This window comes from Lutra lutra, chromosome 11 (genome assembly GCF_902655055.1).
Source record: "Lutra lutra chromosome 11, mLutLut1.2, whole genome shotgun sequence".
NCBI lineage: Eukaryota > Metazoa > Chordata > Mammalia > Carnivora > Mustelidae > Lutra > Lutra lutra.
The window spans coordinates 25,445,758-25,460,245 of record NC_062288.1 but is presented as its reverse complement, the minus strand read 5'-3'; the positions used below and the strand labels follow the sequence as shown (position 1 = coordinate 25,460,245).

Genomic DNA, 14,488 nt, shown 5'->3' with positions numbered 1-14,488 from the left:
ACAACTAGTTTTACCTCCAACACTTACAAAAACGATGACATCATTGTTAAGATTTAGAGAAGTAAAAGGACGGTGCTTTCTTTGACTTGTTTAGATGAAAGATAGTGATTTCCTTCTCACTAGCCAAATCATTAAATCATTTTCTTTTACTATGACCAAATCACTGAATCATTCATTTGACTTATGTTGGATCTGCATTAAACCAAAATGATGGATTCTTCAGTCATTCTTTTTATAGATAAAAATCCTCAATGCTTTGAACTCATCTCTTTATTATAAAAAAAAAAAAGTCTGTTTTGTTTTGTTTTTTTTCCCAAGCTCCAGAGTTCAGTTATGGCTAACTAACAGTAATTTAAATAGCATTTAAACAAAATAACCTTGGGTTCTAGGTTTCTAACAGGGCACTTCCTAAGTAAATCTTCCTTGGTTAACAGCTGTCAACTGTCAATGGGCAGCAGGTAATTAAATTTGAAGATAGCTTTATGGCTCAGGAAAATAGATAAAATCCTTGAACCAGAAAGGTCTTTAGTTAATGCGGTTATTGCTCCCTCTGGTATTTGAATTAATGCAAGAAATTGATTATTTTCTAATGACACAGATAAAGAGGAAAGCTGCCATTGTTTGTTACTTGGAAGTAAATTTTGGTTGAGGCTGTTTTCCGGGCTAAGATCACACTACACTCTTGGTTTTATTTCAGTATAGATTAGGAAGAAAAGGGAAGAAGAAAAAAGAATATTTAAAAAAATACTGGAATGAAACAAACCATGATAGAAAGAATGAGAAGGTGGCAGGTAGGGGCTGTGAATACTTGTGGCAGTTAAGAAGGGTTTCTTTTTCTTTTCTTTTTTAAAAATTTTTCTTGTTTATTTTAGAGAGAGAGCGCACAAGCAGGGGGAAGCAGCAGGTGGGAGAGGGAGAAGCAGACTCCCGCTGAGCAGAGAGCCCTGCATGGGCTGGATCTCAAGACCCTGGGATCGTGCCCTGAGCTGAAGGCATCACTTAACTGACTGAGCCACCCAGGCATCTCTAGGAAGGGTTTCAACAACAGGAAATGCAAACCTCAATGTATCTAAAAAAAAAAAAAATTGCATGGATTTTTGTTTTTTAATCTTCTGTAACGAAAGTGGTCCAGTGATGATAGAGCAGTTCTAGGATGAGTTCAGAGATTAAATCATTTCTTCAGCCAGGTTTTTTTCTAAATTTTTGCTTGCCATTCTGAGCTCCCAGTGTGCATGGTAAGCAGCAACTGTGTCACATATCATAGCCCTCATGTACAAATGTCCAGAGGCAGAAAACAAAATCACCTCTTTTTTTTGGTGCCAGTTTTGAAGACAGAAGAAGCCTCTTCCAGTACTCCTGCAGAAGGCTTCCCTTTAATTCTCATTGACCCGCATTCATCACATGTCACATTTAAGCCACTCACGGGCTAGGGGTGAGGTGGGACAACGATGGTAGATATAGACGGGCTCTGCCTACGGGGAAGACAAGGAAAATTCTCTGTTAGATGGAAGGTCAAGTGTCTCCTGCTCAAAGGAGCACAACGTGACCCACTACTGGGTGTTAGCATAACATATAGATGAGGAAATCAAAATTGGGCAAAGAGTGGTAGCTTTCTTAAAATAGTATGCTCAGTAAGTGTTTAAGCTTGCATTTCAATTCAGGACTGTCTGACTCGGATTGTATACTCCCACCCCAATGGCACACTCTTGCCTATATATCATGATTCACTTTCAGTTTCAATTATAGTGAAACAATCAATGCATCCCTATGTTTGGCTTTTCACTTCAGATTTACTACCTCAGAGTTTCTTCTCAGGGCTTTCTCAGAGCTGTCTACTCTCAGAAACTCAACATAACCCCTGAGAAGAATTGGAAAAACTCTACCTGCTGACTTGATATTTCTTTTACTTATTATTTGACAGAGAAGACACAGAGAGAGAGGGAACAGAAGCAGGGGGAGTGGGAGAAGGAGCAGCAGGCTTCCCACGGAGCAGGGAGCCTGATGTGGAGCTTGATCGCAGGACCCTGGGATCATGACCTGAGCCAAAGGCAGACACTTAATGACAGAGCCACCCAGGTGCCCCTGACTTGATAGTTCTGATGGCAAACAGATACTTTAGTTTTACATGTTTGTGGGATGTATCTGCTTTGATTTGAATTTAATCTGTCAACACTCAAGCAATCTCTCTACCAAGGAAATTTCCCTTTCAAATCCCCCAGAACCAGTAAAGGCATGTTCATTTGTCCTGTTCTTAGCTTACAGCTTCCTTTTACCCCCCAGACCAGCTTCTTATAAAATCAATTCCAAATCCTTTCTTTTAAGCATTCTGCTCATCAATTCTTCTTTTCCATTTTTAGCATATCAGGTCTCTATCAACATCATATCTGGAATACCCTCATCTCATAGTTTTCCAGTCTCACATACTTTAAAATTATCCTGCCGCTCAAACAAATTATTTTCCTTAAAAATAATTTTCTTATTTTATTCTCCTGTTCAAATAATTTGAATACATTCTGTGAAAAAAATGAAGTATTAAATATATGAATAAATAAAAATCAGGCCATCTGGTCCTCCATGTTTCCTCCATGTGTAAAGAATTGTCCTTACCTTGCTGGTTGAAGCTTGATGTCTTTTCCCGAGTCATATAATATAACCCATGTCACTATGGGACAGGCACTCTTTTAAGCACTTGATGTATATCAACAATTTAAATCTCACAACACCACTATGAGGTAGGTACTGTTATTATTATTCTGACCTTACACATGAAGACACTAGAGTGCAGAGGGTTAAAGTCACCTGCCAAGTATATATGGAAATGAAATGGCATGGGGCGCCTGGGTGTCTCAGTGGGTTAAAGCCTCTGCCTTCAGCTCAGGTCATGATCCCAGCGTCCTGGGATTGAGCCCCGCATCGGTCTCTCTGCTTAACAGGGAGCCTGCTTCCTCCTCTCTCTCTCTGCCTGCCTCTCTGCCTACTTGTGATCTCTGTTTGTCAAATAAATAAATAAAATCTTTAAAAAAAAACCACAAAAACAAAACAAAACAAGAAATGAAATGGCAGAGCTCGGATTCAGACTCTGGTGGTTGGGCCCCAGAGGCCATGAACTCAGTCATATTTTACTTTCCTGGTCTATATATTTCACTGGAGAGTTATTTATTGAAGAGGTATGTGTTGAACATCTATTCTTCACCCCAACCTATCCCTTTCTCTTGATGTTTTTTATAGAAACATTATACAACCATGAGTCTCTTCCATATGATGAAAACCAAGCTTTATATAACATCTTGAATTTTAGGCAAAATCAAGGCAGACTTCATCTCTGCAAACTTTGAGTGACATTTCTTGGATACTATATTCTCTCATGTTTTGAGCTTTTGGATTTTTTTCTTTTTTTCCCCTATTTCAGCAATAATCTCTGGTCTGGCAGGAGCTGACTTTTTTCCTGAATGACATCCCTCTCTTCACTCTTGCTTTCCTCCTGAAAGAAGCAGTTCCAGTTCCGGGACCAGTGGCACCATGATTGCCAACCACATCACCTGTCTGATGCCTCCTGAGGCCCAGTAACTTAGAACTAGGTTAGCACGCCACACAGCGCTCTGCATCTCAAATCTCCGATTTCCAGATCTGTCATCTAGTCTCTTGTTTAAATCATCTTTCAGTGTCTTTTGTTTCTGTCTTCTCACATGATTTACTTCTTAAGACTCTTCTGAAGTATTTTTATAACTTTCACATAAAAAAATTTCTACACTGTACTGTCATTGTGTGGACAAAATATCAGAGACTATGTTTTATGATTATGTGGTAGTAATTTGAGAAATCTAGTTCCTTAAATTAGAAGAAAAAGGGAAAAAAGAAAAATGTGTATCTATTTATCCAATTCCATATGTCATTTGGATAGTAATTCAAATTTGATAATACTATACTAATAACTAACCAGTAATTATTAGAACTTTTTGAATACTTTTTCTGTCAGTCATTTCTAATATTTACATGTATTCAGTTGATTTCCATGGAAACTCTTGGTAGAGGTGATATTGTTGGTTTTTGCAAATGAGAAAATTAAAGCCCAAAGATGTTAAGTAACTTGTTCAATGTCACAGGAAGTTTGGTACCACAGTCTGTCTTCATAATCACTGTGCTACTCCCATGACATTTTCAGATTCTTAGCTAGATATAGAACTGCTTGAAGAATATAATGGCAAACATTCTGAACTGATATGCCCAGGAAATAGGTTAAATTTGTGACTTCTCTATCCTTGCATATGGGATATGGCCCTAGAGTTCACAGACTATAGTTCATGTCTTTCTATAAGAATTCTTACCGTTTCAAGCTTTGATTTAAGTCACACCACAGCCTATGAGAATTTCTAGAAGTATATTTGTGATTCAATGTCTAAAATTTAGAAATAATTCATCATTGAAACAGTAAATTATGAAAGCAGACTGCTTTGTAGAGTTTGTCACTCTCTTAAGGTCATAATCCCAAGAATGAAGAAATACTTCACCATTTGAATGGGAAGGGCATAAATTGTAAAAAGAAGTATTTTGCCTGGAAAAAAATTGAATGTGCTATACTGATTGTTGTTTTTTTTAATTGTCATGGTGCATTCATTGTCTTCAAAGTTCGGCTTTATGGGCACATATTTTGCACATGTTGTAAAAGAATTTAAATGAGCATGAGTCAGTGATCATTGAGATACTGAAAATCTAAACATTCAGGTCATCTGAATATTTGTGGTTTACTTTTTGATATATACATAGCCAGACCGTCATTTAAGCAGCATTGTCTTCTGGATGAGGTATAACAGGCAAAGAGTAGGTTTGTTTTCAAGTAATTTATAGAAAAAAAAAGTCAAACTAGTTAGAATTATGTTGAGGAAGAAAGGTAAATATTTCAAGTAGAAAATACCAATCTTAAAATGATGAATGTATTGATTATAACCATAAAACATTAAGAGAAGTTAAGAAGACATCATACTGTCATTATTTTGTTTTGTTTTTTCCTTCAGTCTGCTCATTTACTCTGTTTTTTTGGTTGATCTATTTTAGTTTTGAGCTGATGATAGCCAGTGATAAAACTGAGATGAGATTCTTGCATAATATGAATAATTTTGCAATAAAATAGAATCATAAACTTCAATATTGCATTTATTGATTTCTTTATGTTTTATTTCAATATAGAAACAATAAATAAAAATAACCACTAACATAATTCTTTTAAATTAATTTATCATCATTGGAAGGAAAATACGTCTTAAATTTTTTGGTAAATATTTCTATAAAGTAATTTTCATTAAAATAATAGAATCATGGAACCAAGAGACACTATTTTCACTGTGCTATTCACTATTTCAGAGCTTCGTGAAACCAAGACCTCTGAATACTTCACCCTGTCCCACCACCCTTTAGACTACAGGATATTATTAATGGATGAAGATCAGGACCGGATATATGTGGGCAGCAAAGATCACATTCTTTCCTTGAATATTAACAATATAAGTCAAGAACCTTTGAGTGTAAGTTTATCATTTCTATGAAGGCCATGTTGAGTTAGGTTTCTTTTTCTTTAAAAATTTCAAATAAAATGAAAAAATTGTGTATTCCATTAGAACTATAAAAAATACAGGCCGCATGTCAACAAATAATCGGAAGTTTAGTACTTACTTCATGGACTGAAAATATAATCAATTCAGTTCTCACTGTCTAGCTTCATAGATTTTAACATTTCAAAATCTAAAACTAAATGAGAAAACACTTCCTGTGTAAGTGTTTGCATATGATTGTTTGTGGGTGTGGATACCCAGAGAGAGATAGAAAGATAGACAGAAAGAAGCATACAATATCGCCTGAAAAAATGATCAGACTAAAGGAAGATCTACCTTGTCATCTGTATGTAATCCAAGAAGGCCTTAAAAAAACCATTATTAAGTGCACTGTTCTTTGAACAAGTGTGACCTATATTTATCATTCTATCTCATAAGAAGGACATAAATTGGTCTTCATGGAGTAAAGAAATAAAAGTTAATTAATTATACGTTTATTACAACAAGGAGATTTCTGAATTTATTATTTTAACAAGGGTCAGTGGCTGACAATTAAAAAAAATAATAATCATCATCACTGTCAGACTTGACCCAAAGCTATTGTGACTTAGAACACTAGCTGAGTATTTCAGAGAGGGAATCTCTTAGATTCAATCCAAGTTATTTTAGCTGTTGAGGCTAGGGGCCTGTTTTAAGTAAATCTAACAGCCTGACTGTGGTTTACCAAAAATAATATTAAACCAAAATGGTAATATAAATATAAATTCATTGTGATGTAAGCAGTTGAAAAAAGAATAATGGAAAAGGAGGGAAATACACATTTTATTGTACACATGAATGACATTATTTTAATATGTCATTAGGAAATGGGCACATATTATTGAAAGTCTTTTGTTAAAGGAAAAATTGATGAGAAAAATAAAAACAGTTATTAGAATAAAATAATAAAATCTTTGTGAATTTCAGTTCATAAACTGAAAGAAAGAATCTTGAAATATAGAAATGCCTTAAAGAAATGTGTTAACATAAAGTAGATGAAGAGCACTGAGCTGTCCTAAGTATAAGTGAGATTATGTAACCTTTATTTTCCTTTCCGAGCAGGTTTTCTGGCCAGCATCTACAATCAAAGTCGAAGAGTGCAAGATGGCTGGCAAAGATCCCACAGTGAGTGCCTAAAAAAGCTCTAAAACTTAAATATTTGGTCTTTGAATCCATGTACCTCGAGTGCAGCCAAGAGTGAGACAAAGGGTGTTGGTATTTTAAATCCTCTGCTGGACACATGGTAAAAAATGAAAATGCAACGGAATTGGAACTCTTAAACACTGTAACTTAGGAATTTCTGACTTGGTAAAAACTTCTTGCCTTGCTTTCATTATTGCATTCTGACACTTTTCATGATGGATTTCAGTAATAACCCCTGTTCGAGTGGATCCAACCTGCAGAATTCTCAGCAGGCTGCTGAAATAATGATAATGCAAGTGTCTGGAGAAGCTCCCAGATACCATGTGGGCTTTTCCAAAGAAAGATCTCGGCAAAAGGGTACTGGTGAGCCAGCACATTCCAGAGGCGTAAATCACCAATGATTACCGATATCTTTGTTAGTTAAAAATAACCACGGAAACAAAAATCAAGGCAGCTATGAATATCAATAAATGTTCAGTGTGCAACATTTGTACAAATTGTATATCTTATGTGGAATTCCATATAAAGAGTTAAGAAAGAAATCTCTGTGGATTTCTGCAAACAACTTGCTGAAACTGATACATTAAATTATTCTCAAATATGCTAAAACAAATACATGGAGCCGATCTTCAGCGTACATGTTTGTTAATTTTATAATAAAGCATGTACATCATTTTGCCTTGTCTCAAATCGTGAAAACTCTCATAATGGAACTGTATATCAGAATTACCCATCTTACACAAATAATTTGGTAAAGAACTTTTTTAATGCATTGATTCACTTTTTCAGTCATTCATTCCACCAATATAGATTGAGCCCCTATTATGTGCCTAGCATAATGTTTATTGCTACAGCCATAATATATACCAAAATAGACAGTCTGATTCTCCTCAACTTTATTATCTTGCTGGAGAAGCCAACATTAATTGAAGGAGCATGGAAGTGCTTATGCAGGTATGAAGTTGAAATACGGTGGCTGGTTAGAAAAACTAGTATTTGTACACATACATACACACAATCAGATCTGAGGTCATAAGAAATAACAGCTTTGACTTTGTGTAAAAAATGTTGACTAAGCACTCATTAAAAGTGTAGAGGTAAGAAATGTTGATTTCAGGGTCCAAGGCTATGCACTAAGATTTGATAGTGAGGGTTTCAGAGATGCGTCATGGTGGTTCAAGGAAAAGACTAATCCTTGTGGAAAGAGGAAGTGTGAAAATTAAACTTTTATTTTCATTGACTCTTTACTCTCTGGGATGAGGCTCTGAAAAGGTCTGGTGCAAGACAGGGCCATGGAAGACCCCAGCATCTAGTATCTCTGGGTCCCTCTGGAGGGTGTTGTTGAGAGCTGGTGATTCAGTTCTGGGTCTCACATTTCCAGGTTTAGAATTCATCTTTTAAGAGAAGTTTTCAGATGGGCAGAAGGAGCTTGCAGAGGCATATTTGCTTCCCACAGGATCTGCTGGACCATAGTTTATGGGAAAAAAATCCAGGAAAATGTGTAAGAAACACTCAAAAAAATACATTATGTTTATCTTCTAGGGAACAAATAGTAGAAAGTGTAATGTTGTGGAGAAGTCTTTTTTTGTCCCATGAAGCTATTATTTCAATAATGTACATGAATTTAAATGTTTTCATTCATCCTTTAATGTAGAGATTTGCCCCACTGGTGTGCATTCTTCCATGTCTTGTTTTTTGCCACAATAATGTCCTGTGACTGTAGTTATTGTATTTAGTTGTCCTCTTTGTTCAAAAAGATTTTCATTTCCATTCATACAAAGTGTCACAGATAGAATATGTAGGATTTAGATACCATTGCACATTTTCTTTCTAAAGATTGGTGTTGATTTTCTGAAGAATCTTAGCCAAATCATTTGCTGTCTTTCCTCCTTTGGCAAAATGGAAATGCTCTGTCATTTACTTTCTTGTAATTAAGAGTCATTAGATGAAATCTTCAATATATGCTTACATTTTCCCATAGTTTTATCATGCTGTAATATCATTCATGGATATCTTTAAATTCTGCTCTGTAGCCAATTAGTATACATAACAGAAGTAACTGGTAGAGGGTTCTGTTCTAGTATGGCCAGCATTGTTAGGTGCTGGGAAATAATCAAACTAACTTCTAAATACATGTTCTATGAAGAGAAGAGAATGTTTGACCAACCCAGTTCATTTCATACATGTGAAGAAGTACTTACAGAGAAATGTCCTTTAATCAGGCCACAAGAAAAAGACCAATGGTAGGGAAAGGTTGTTGTTATTGTTATTGTTGTTATTATTATTACATTCTTTAATGAAACTAAATAGTCAAGCATCTCTTAATTCTGTTAGAAGAAATATCAACTAATACTTTCTATTTTACTTAAAAACAGGGGAATCTTAATTTGTGAAAATCAGTTAACTATTGTGAAGGAACCAAAGGTGAATAAGATGGAGTCTCTATCTTTAAGAGTCTTTGTAATACACTAGAGATGATGAGACATATACGTAATACCTATCCAATAACAGTAGTCAACATTTAATGGAATGGGCCAGACACCGTTCTAAGTCTTTCTTTTTTTTTTCAAAGACTTTATTTATTTATTTGAGAGAGAGAGAGAGATAGAGTGAGAGAGAGTATGAGAGGGGAGAAGGGCAGAGGGAGAAGCAGACTCCCTATGGAGCTGCCAGCATGATCCCAGCATTCTGGGATCTGAGCCGAAGGCAGTTGTTTAACCAGCTGAGCCACCCAGGTGCCCTCTAAGTCTTTCTTTTAATTCTTGCCATGATGCTACAAGATGGACATTATTGTCACCATTCGCATTTATTTTTAAAAGATTTTATTTATTTAGTTGACAGACGGAGATCACAGAGAAGCAGGCAGAGAGAGAGGAGGAAGCAGGCTCCCTGCTGAGCAGAGAGCCCGATGCGGGGCTCAATCCCAGGACCCTGGGATCACGACCTGAGCCGAAGGCAGAGGTTTTAACCCACTGAGCCACCCAGGCACCCCCGCATTTTTAAGATTAAAAAAAAAATCACTAAAAGAGTGAGGAACTTACCACAGCTGTCCTGCTAGCAAGTGGGCAGGAGGCCACTGTCTTATCTGATAAAACATGCCCTCTCACTAGGAAGAATTCGGTAAATGCTAAGGATACCCACAACAGACAAAGAAAAAAAAAAAAAAAACACTGCAGTTGGGGTATTTAGGAAAGTTTTGATAGATTTTACTGGCAATTATACTGGGTCTATATTAACTTTCTTTATTTTATTTCAATGATACTGAAATTCAAATAAGTGTTACCCTTTTCCTCTTTCAGCCTTTGACACCAAGTACATGTGGTTGCCTTATTCAATCATCTTCCCATCTTTTTAACCTCAGGCATCCACTCACCATCTAAAGTGACAGTGCAGATGTAGCTTCTCTGGGAAGTCTTATTGGGGTGGCTGTCCCTCTGTGTATGCTGGAAACACTCTGACATATATTGCTGTGTTTGTAACTATTACTCTCCCCTTATTGATTGGAAGTACTGGGTAATGTCATTATTTTCTGTGCCCAGACCTGTACCTAGGCACTTAATAAAGTTGAACAAGAACTGAAAAAATTCTAAGTATGGGAATCTGTTCCGAGTGATTGTCAGAAGTTGGGGGTAGGATGCAGTGGATGGTGAGCTTGTTAATGCCTTTAAATTAATAATATTTGTAATAAATTCATTATGCACATATTTTAGAAGCTCATTTTGGTTAAAGTAAAATATTTTTATTTTACATATTATATTAATCATCTACTTACGTAAAACATAAACTAGTGACAGTTAAAATCCATACTGCTGTAGCTATTGAAAGAAAATATACAGCATGGACTTAAGCATCTCTTATTCCTTTAGATTTTTTTAATGTATCAAATTTTAATTACTTAGAAAAAATAACACTTATTAGAGAATAATTCAAGATAGACAAAAATTTGATCCCAGTAATCATATATCATAATAAACTAATGTTTATAAAGAAAATACATGATCATGGTGGGAATATAACTAATTTTCTGCCTAGCTAAAGAGACTATAACCTGCCTCCCATTTCCCTCTCTGCCCCTTTGTATTCACATTCCTCTATGCTCCATTTGTTTCTAAATATTAATATTTTATTCATACTCTAAATAAATTGAGCTTAAACAGTAGCACATGCTGTCAAACATATCCAATGAGATAGGGCATAATGAATGCACTGAGTAAATACTGTAAGAGATTGTTGGAAAATTAAGCAGGAGTACATATATTTAGATATATGTACATTAAATGCACAGAATGTCTTTATTTATTAATTTTAATTTTAATTAATTAATTTTAAACTTTATTTATTAATTGAGGAATATCAGTATCCCTATTATGTGACCAAAGGATCCCAAACTACTGGATAATATACTTTCTTTAGAAATATATTTATCAAGGGGCGCCTGGGTGGCTCAGTGGGTTAAAGCCTCTGCCTTCGGCTCAGGTCGTGATCCCAGCATCCTGGGATCGAGCCCCGAGTCAGGCTCTCTGCTCAGGGGGGAGTCTGCTTCCTTTTCTCTCTCTGCCTGCCTCTCTGCTTACTTGTGATCTCAGTCTGTTGAATAAATAAATAAAATCTTAAAAAAAAAAGAAATATATTTATCAAAATATTTTGATTTATTGCTCACACCAAAGATGTGTAGGCCAAGAAGAAAAGAATAAGGGATTTTTTTCTGCATTGCTTAGTTTGGGCAATGGGAGTCAGTATTTTTAAAGCCTTAAGCATCTGGGCTCCAGGACATATTTCAAAAACATTCCTGTTAAAAATTACATAACAAATACATGTTCAGTATGGAATCTTTGAAGACCTAGAAAAGCATGTAAAATTCAACAGAAAACAATCTCTTCTGAGCTCTTTGACCCTAGAAACTTAACCTCGCTGTGCTTCAGTTTCCTTGTCTGCATAATGGGCATTCTCATCATCTCTACCTTACTGGGTTGTTACGAGGATTAATGAGTTAATATGTTAAGAGAGCTTAGAACAGTATATCGTACACAGTAAGTGGTATATTACTATTAAGTAAATAAAATGAATTCCACTACCCCAAAGTAATCACTTTAAAATTAGATTGTTTGAAATGTTTAAGAATATAGAAAAAATGGTATTATATTCTGCATAATGTTAACAGCTTAATTTTTCATTTAGCATTGTATCAGGAAATAGTTTTTAAAAAGAACTAGCAATTAAAAAAGAAAAAATCCACAGTATTGAACTTCACTGAAGATGCATTCTCCAAACCTTTCATAGAGGATCTCTACTAATCTCTGTTCAGGACAAATGCCCTGTCCACTTCACCAGGCTTTTCTGACCATTGAAATAAAAAAAATACATATGAAAGAATCCAGTATCTGACACTGTGCATATTTATGATTTGCCAGACACGATTCCAAGTGCTTCATTAGTATATTGTTCACAACAAATGTTATCATCACCATTTACAAGTAAAAAGATTTAAGCACAGAGAGGCTAAGTAAATGCCTCAAGTTCAAACACCTACTGAAAGGTAAAGCTAGAGTTTGAACCCGGGTCAATTGGCTCTGATATCTGTACACGTAAATCCACCATCCACTGCCCATCTGAAGACTATGGCATGATGACAGACCAACTCTAATTGCCTCTCCGGTTTCATCACACAGTAATTCACTATCCCCTCTAGGCACTGCTTCCCGAGTAAACCCTGCCCTGTCATGCCCCCATTATTTTGTTCATATTCTCTCTCTTTCTGTTGGAAAGCTCTTTCTTTATGCTTTTGCCTGTCAAAATATCTAGCTTATTCTTCAAGTCCCAGCACCAATGACACCCCTTTCCAAACCCTCACACCTAAGTCAGCGTTATTCATTCTCTCTTCTTTCCTCCTACAGCATATTTTTGAAAAAAATATAACTCTAATATAGCATCCGCATGTAGCCTCATGTATTATGGTTTCCTTTCTCTGAAAGGAGAAATTGAATTTATTTATTTCACTGTTGCTGGTACCATATACAGTGTTTACAAAAAATGAGTTCAGTAAATTTTTGCTGGATAGCATTGATATGATTGCTGTGGTCTAAATCAGAAATAATGTGAACAAAAACTATGGAAATGGAAAGGACCTAGAAAATAATTTTCAATAACTAACTGATCTATTTTTTCTTTTGAGTTTTTCTCTGTGGGGAAGGTTGCAGGGGCACACTGGGTATCATCAGGTAACCTGGAAATCTGTCTCATGGTGAACCCACCCCTTTCTTTACAAAAATTGGATGGTGGAGGGTAGCCATGGTTCAAGACCCAGCTCAGTTACTTATTAAAACTTAGAGTACTTCATTTAACCTCTTTGGGACTCAAGTTTCTCATCACTAAAATGGGACTAATACTTTAATTGGAACATTGCTTTGAAGATTAAAAATACTTAACATCAAAGTATTAAGAGCTCTGTAAACATTAATAACTTGGAAAAACTCTCCTCTACCCACTGTAGATTCCTTACCGAAGGACAAATTATAAAGTGATTGAAAGTACAAGATTCAATGTTAAACACATTTGTGCTTGAAAATCTGTTTAAACTATTTCTAGCTCAATGATCTCAAGCAAATTAACTAAAAAAGCTCTATGCTCTATTTTGCTGGAGTTGAGTTGTACCAAACTGAACGAATGTGAAGTGCCCAAATGGCATAAGTACCTTCAATAAATATAAGCTATAAAGGTGAAAAATCAAACCTCCTGGGAAGTAAAACAGGTTAAATATGTAAAATGATCATTCTAAAGTCTAGCGAATGATAAATTCCCAACAAATATTGATCATGATAAGTAGATATAAAATATACAGAGAGATAGAAAAACATATACATGAGACAAGTATAATATGTATTTGAAATATAGAACATATTAGTGATATCTTTCTTCTTACCAATACCAGTAATTCATGACAGTAAACTGTCTACAAAACTCAAGATGACATATAATCTATTATTAATAGAATTGAATTCATGTCTTATGTGGGGAAATAGTATATACAGAATCCCAGAATGACTGAACTTGGATGTGAAAAAAATAAACACAAGTCTCATTGCTCACAGATAACCTTAACATAGACATATTATATAAACACCATACTTCATCTATTCTTTTTCTACAGAGAAACACATTATCATCTACAATTATGTAGTCAATTTCCAGGTGCCCCTATAAACAGGTGTCAAGACAGAGTGACACTATATATTTAACAAAAATTCTTGATGTCTTAAAATAAAAATGAAGTGTATAGTCTGGTGTGTAAGAATTAATTTGTTTGACAACAGAGCGAATGATTGATTGTTTCATATAAAATCCATAATAGAAATTGTATAAAATTACTACATATAAAAATAAGCATATATTCACTAGCAAGTAATAATATAAAAGGAGAATATTATGAAAAAAATAAAATAATATTGACTTTAAACTTGACTTCTAAAAAAAACTAACTTGTACTTTAGGAGAATTGTGGGTTTTTTTTTAACTTTCCTAATAATATAAATAATAAATGTGCTTATAAAAAATTAGTAATATGGTACCTAGAAGAGTTAAAAAGAAGAAATATATGCTGTCTGAAAAGGAAAACCACTGCTACCTTTTAATATATCTATTAATAAAAAAATTTGTCCTTGTAACATCATTTTTATTTATCTTTTATCTTTTAAAGATTTTATTTATTTATTTGAGGGAGATAGAGGGAGAAAGCACCAGCAGGGGGGAGGGTAGAGGGAAAG

At 35.0% G+C, this 14,488-nt stretch overlaps 1 protein-coding gene across 2 annotated transcripts in view; it reads left to right on the top strand.

Moving 5' to 3' along the window:
- The window catches only part of SEMA3C (semaphorin 3C), a 205,004-nt gene that overhangs the window by 84,109 nt on the left and 106,407 nt on the right, over nucleotides 1-14,488 (top strand). For both annotated transcript variants that reach the window (XM_047694856.1, XM_047694855.1), the window contains exons 3-4: nucleotides 5,359-5,519; nucleotides 6,648-6,710. In XM_047694856.1, coding sequence (XP_047550812.1) covers nucleotides 5,359-5,519; nucleotides 6,648-6,710 — 224 coding nt within the window. The remainder of the gene's footprint in view (nucleotides 1-5,358; nucleotides 5,520-6,647; nucleotides 6,711-14,488) is intronic.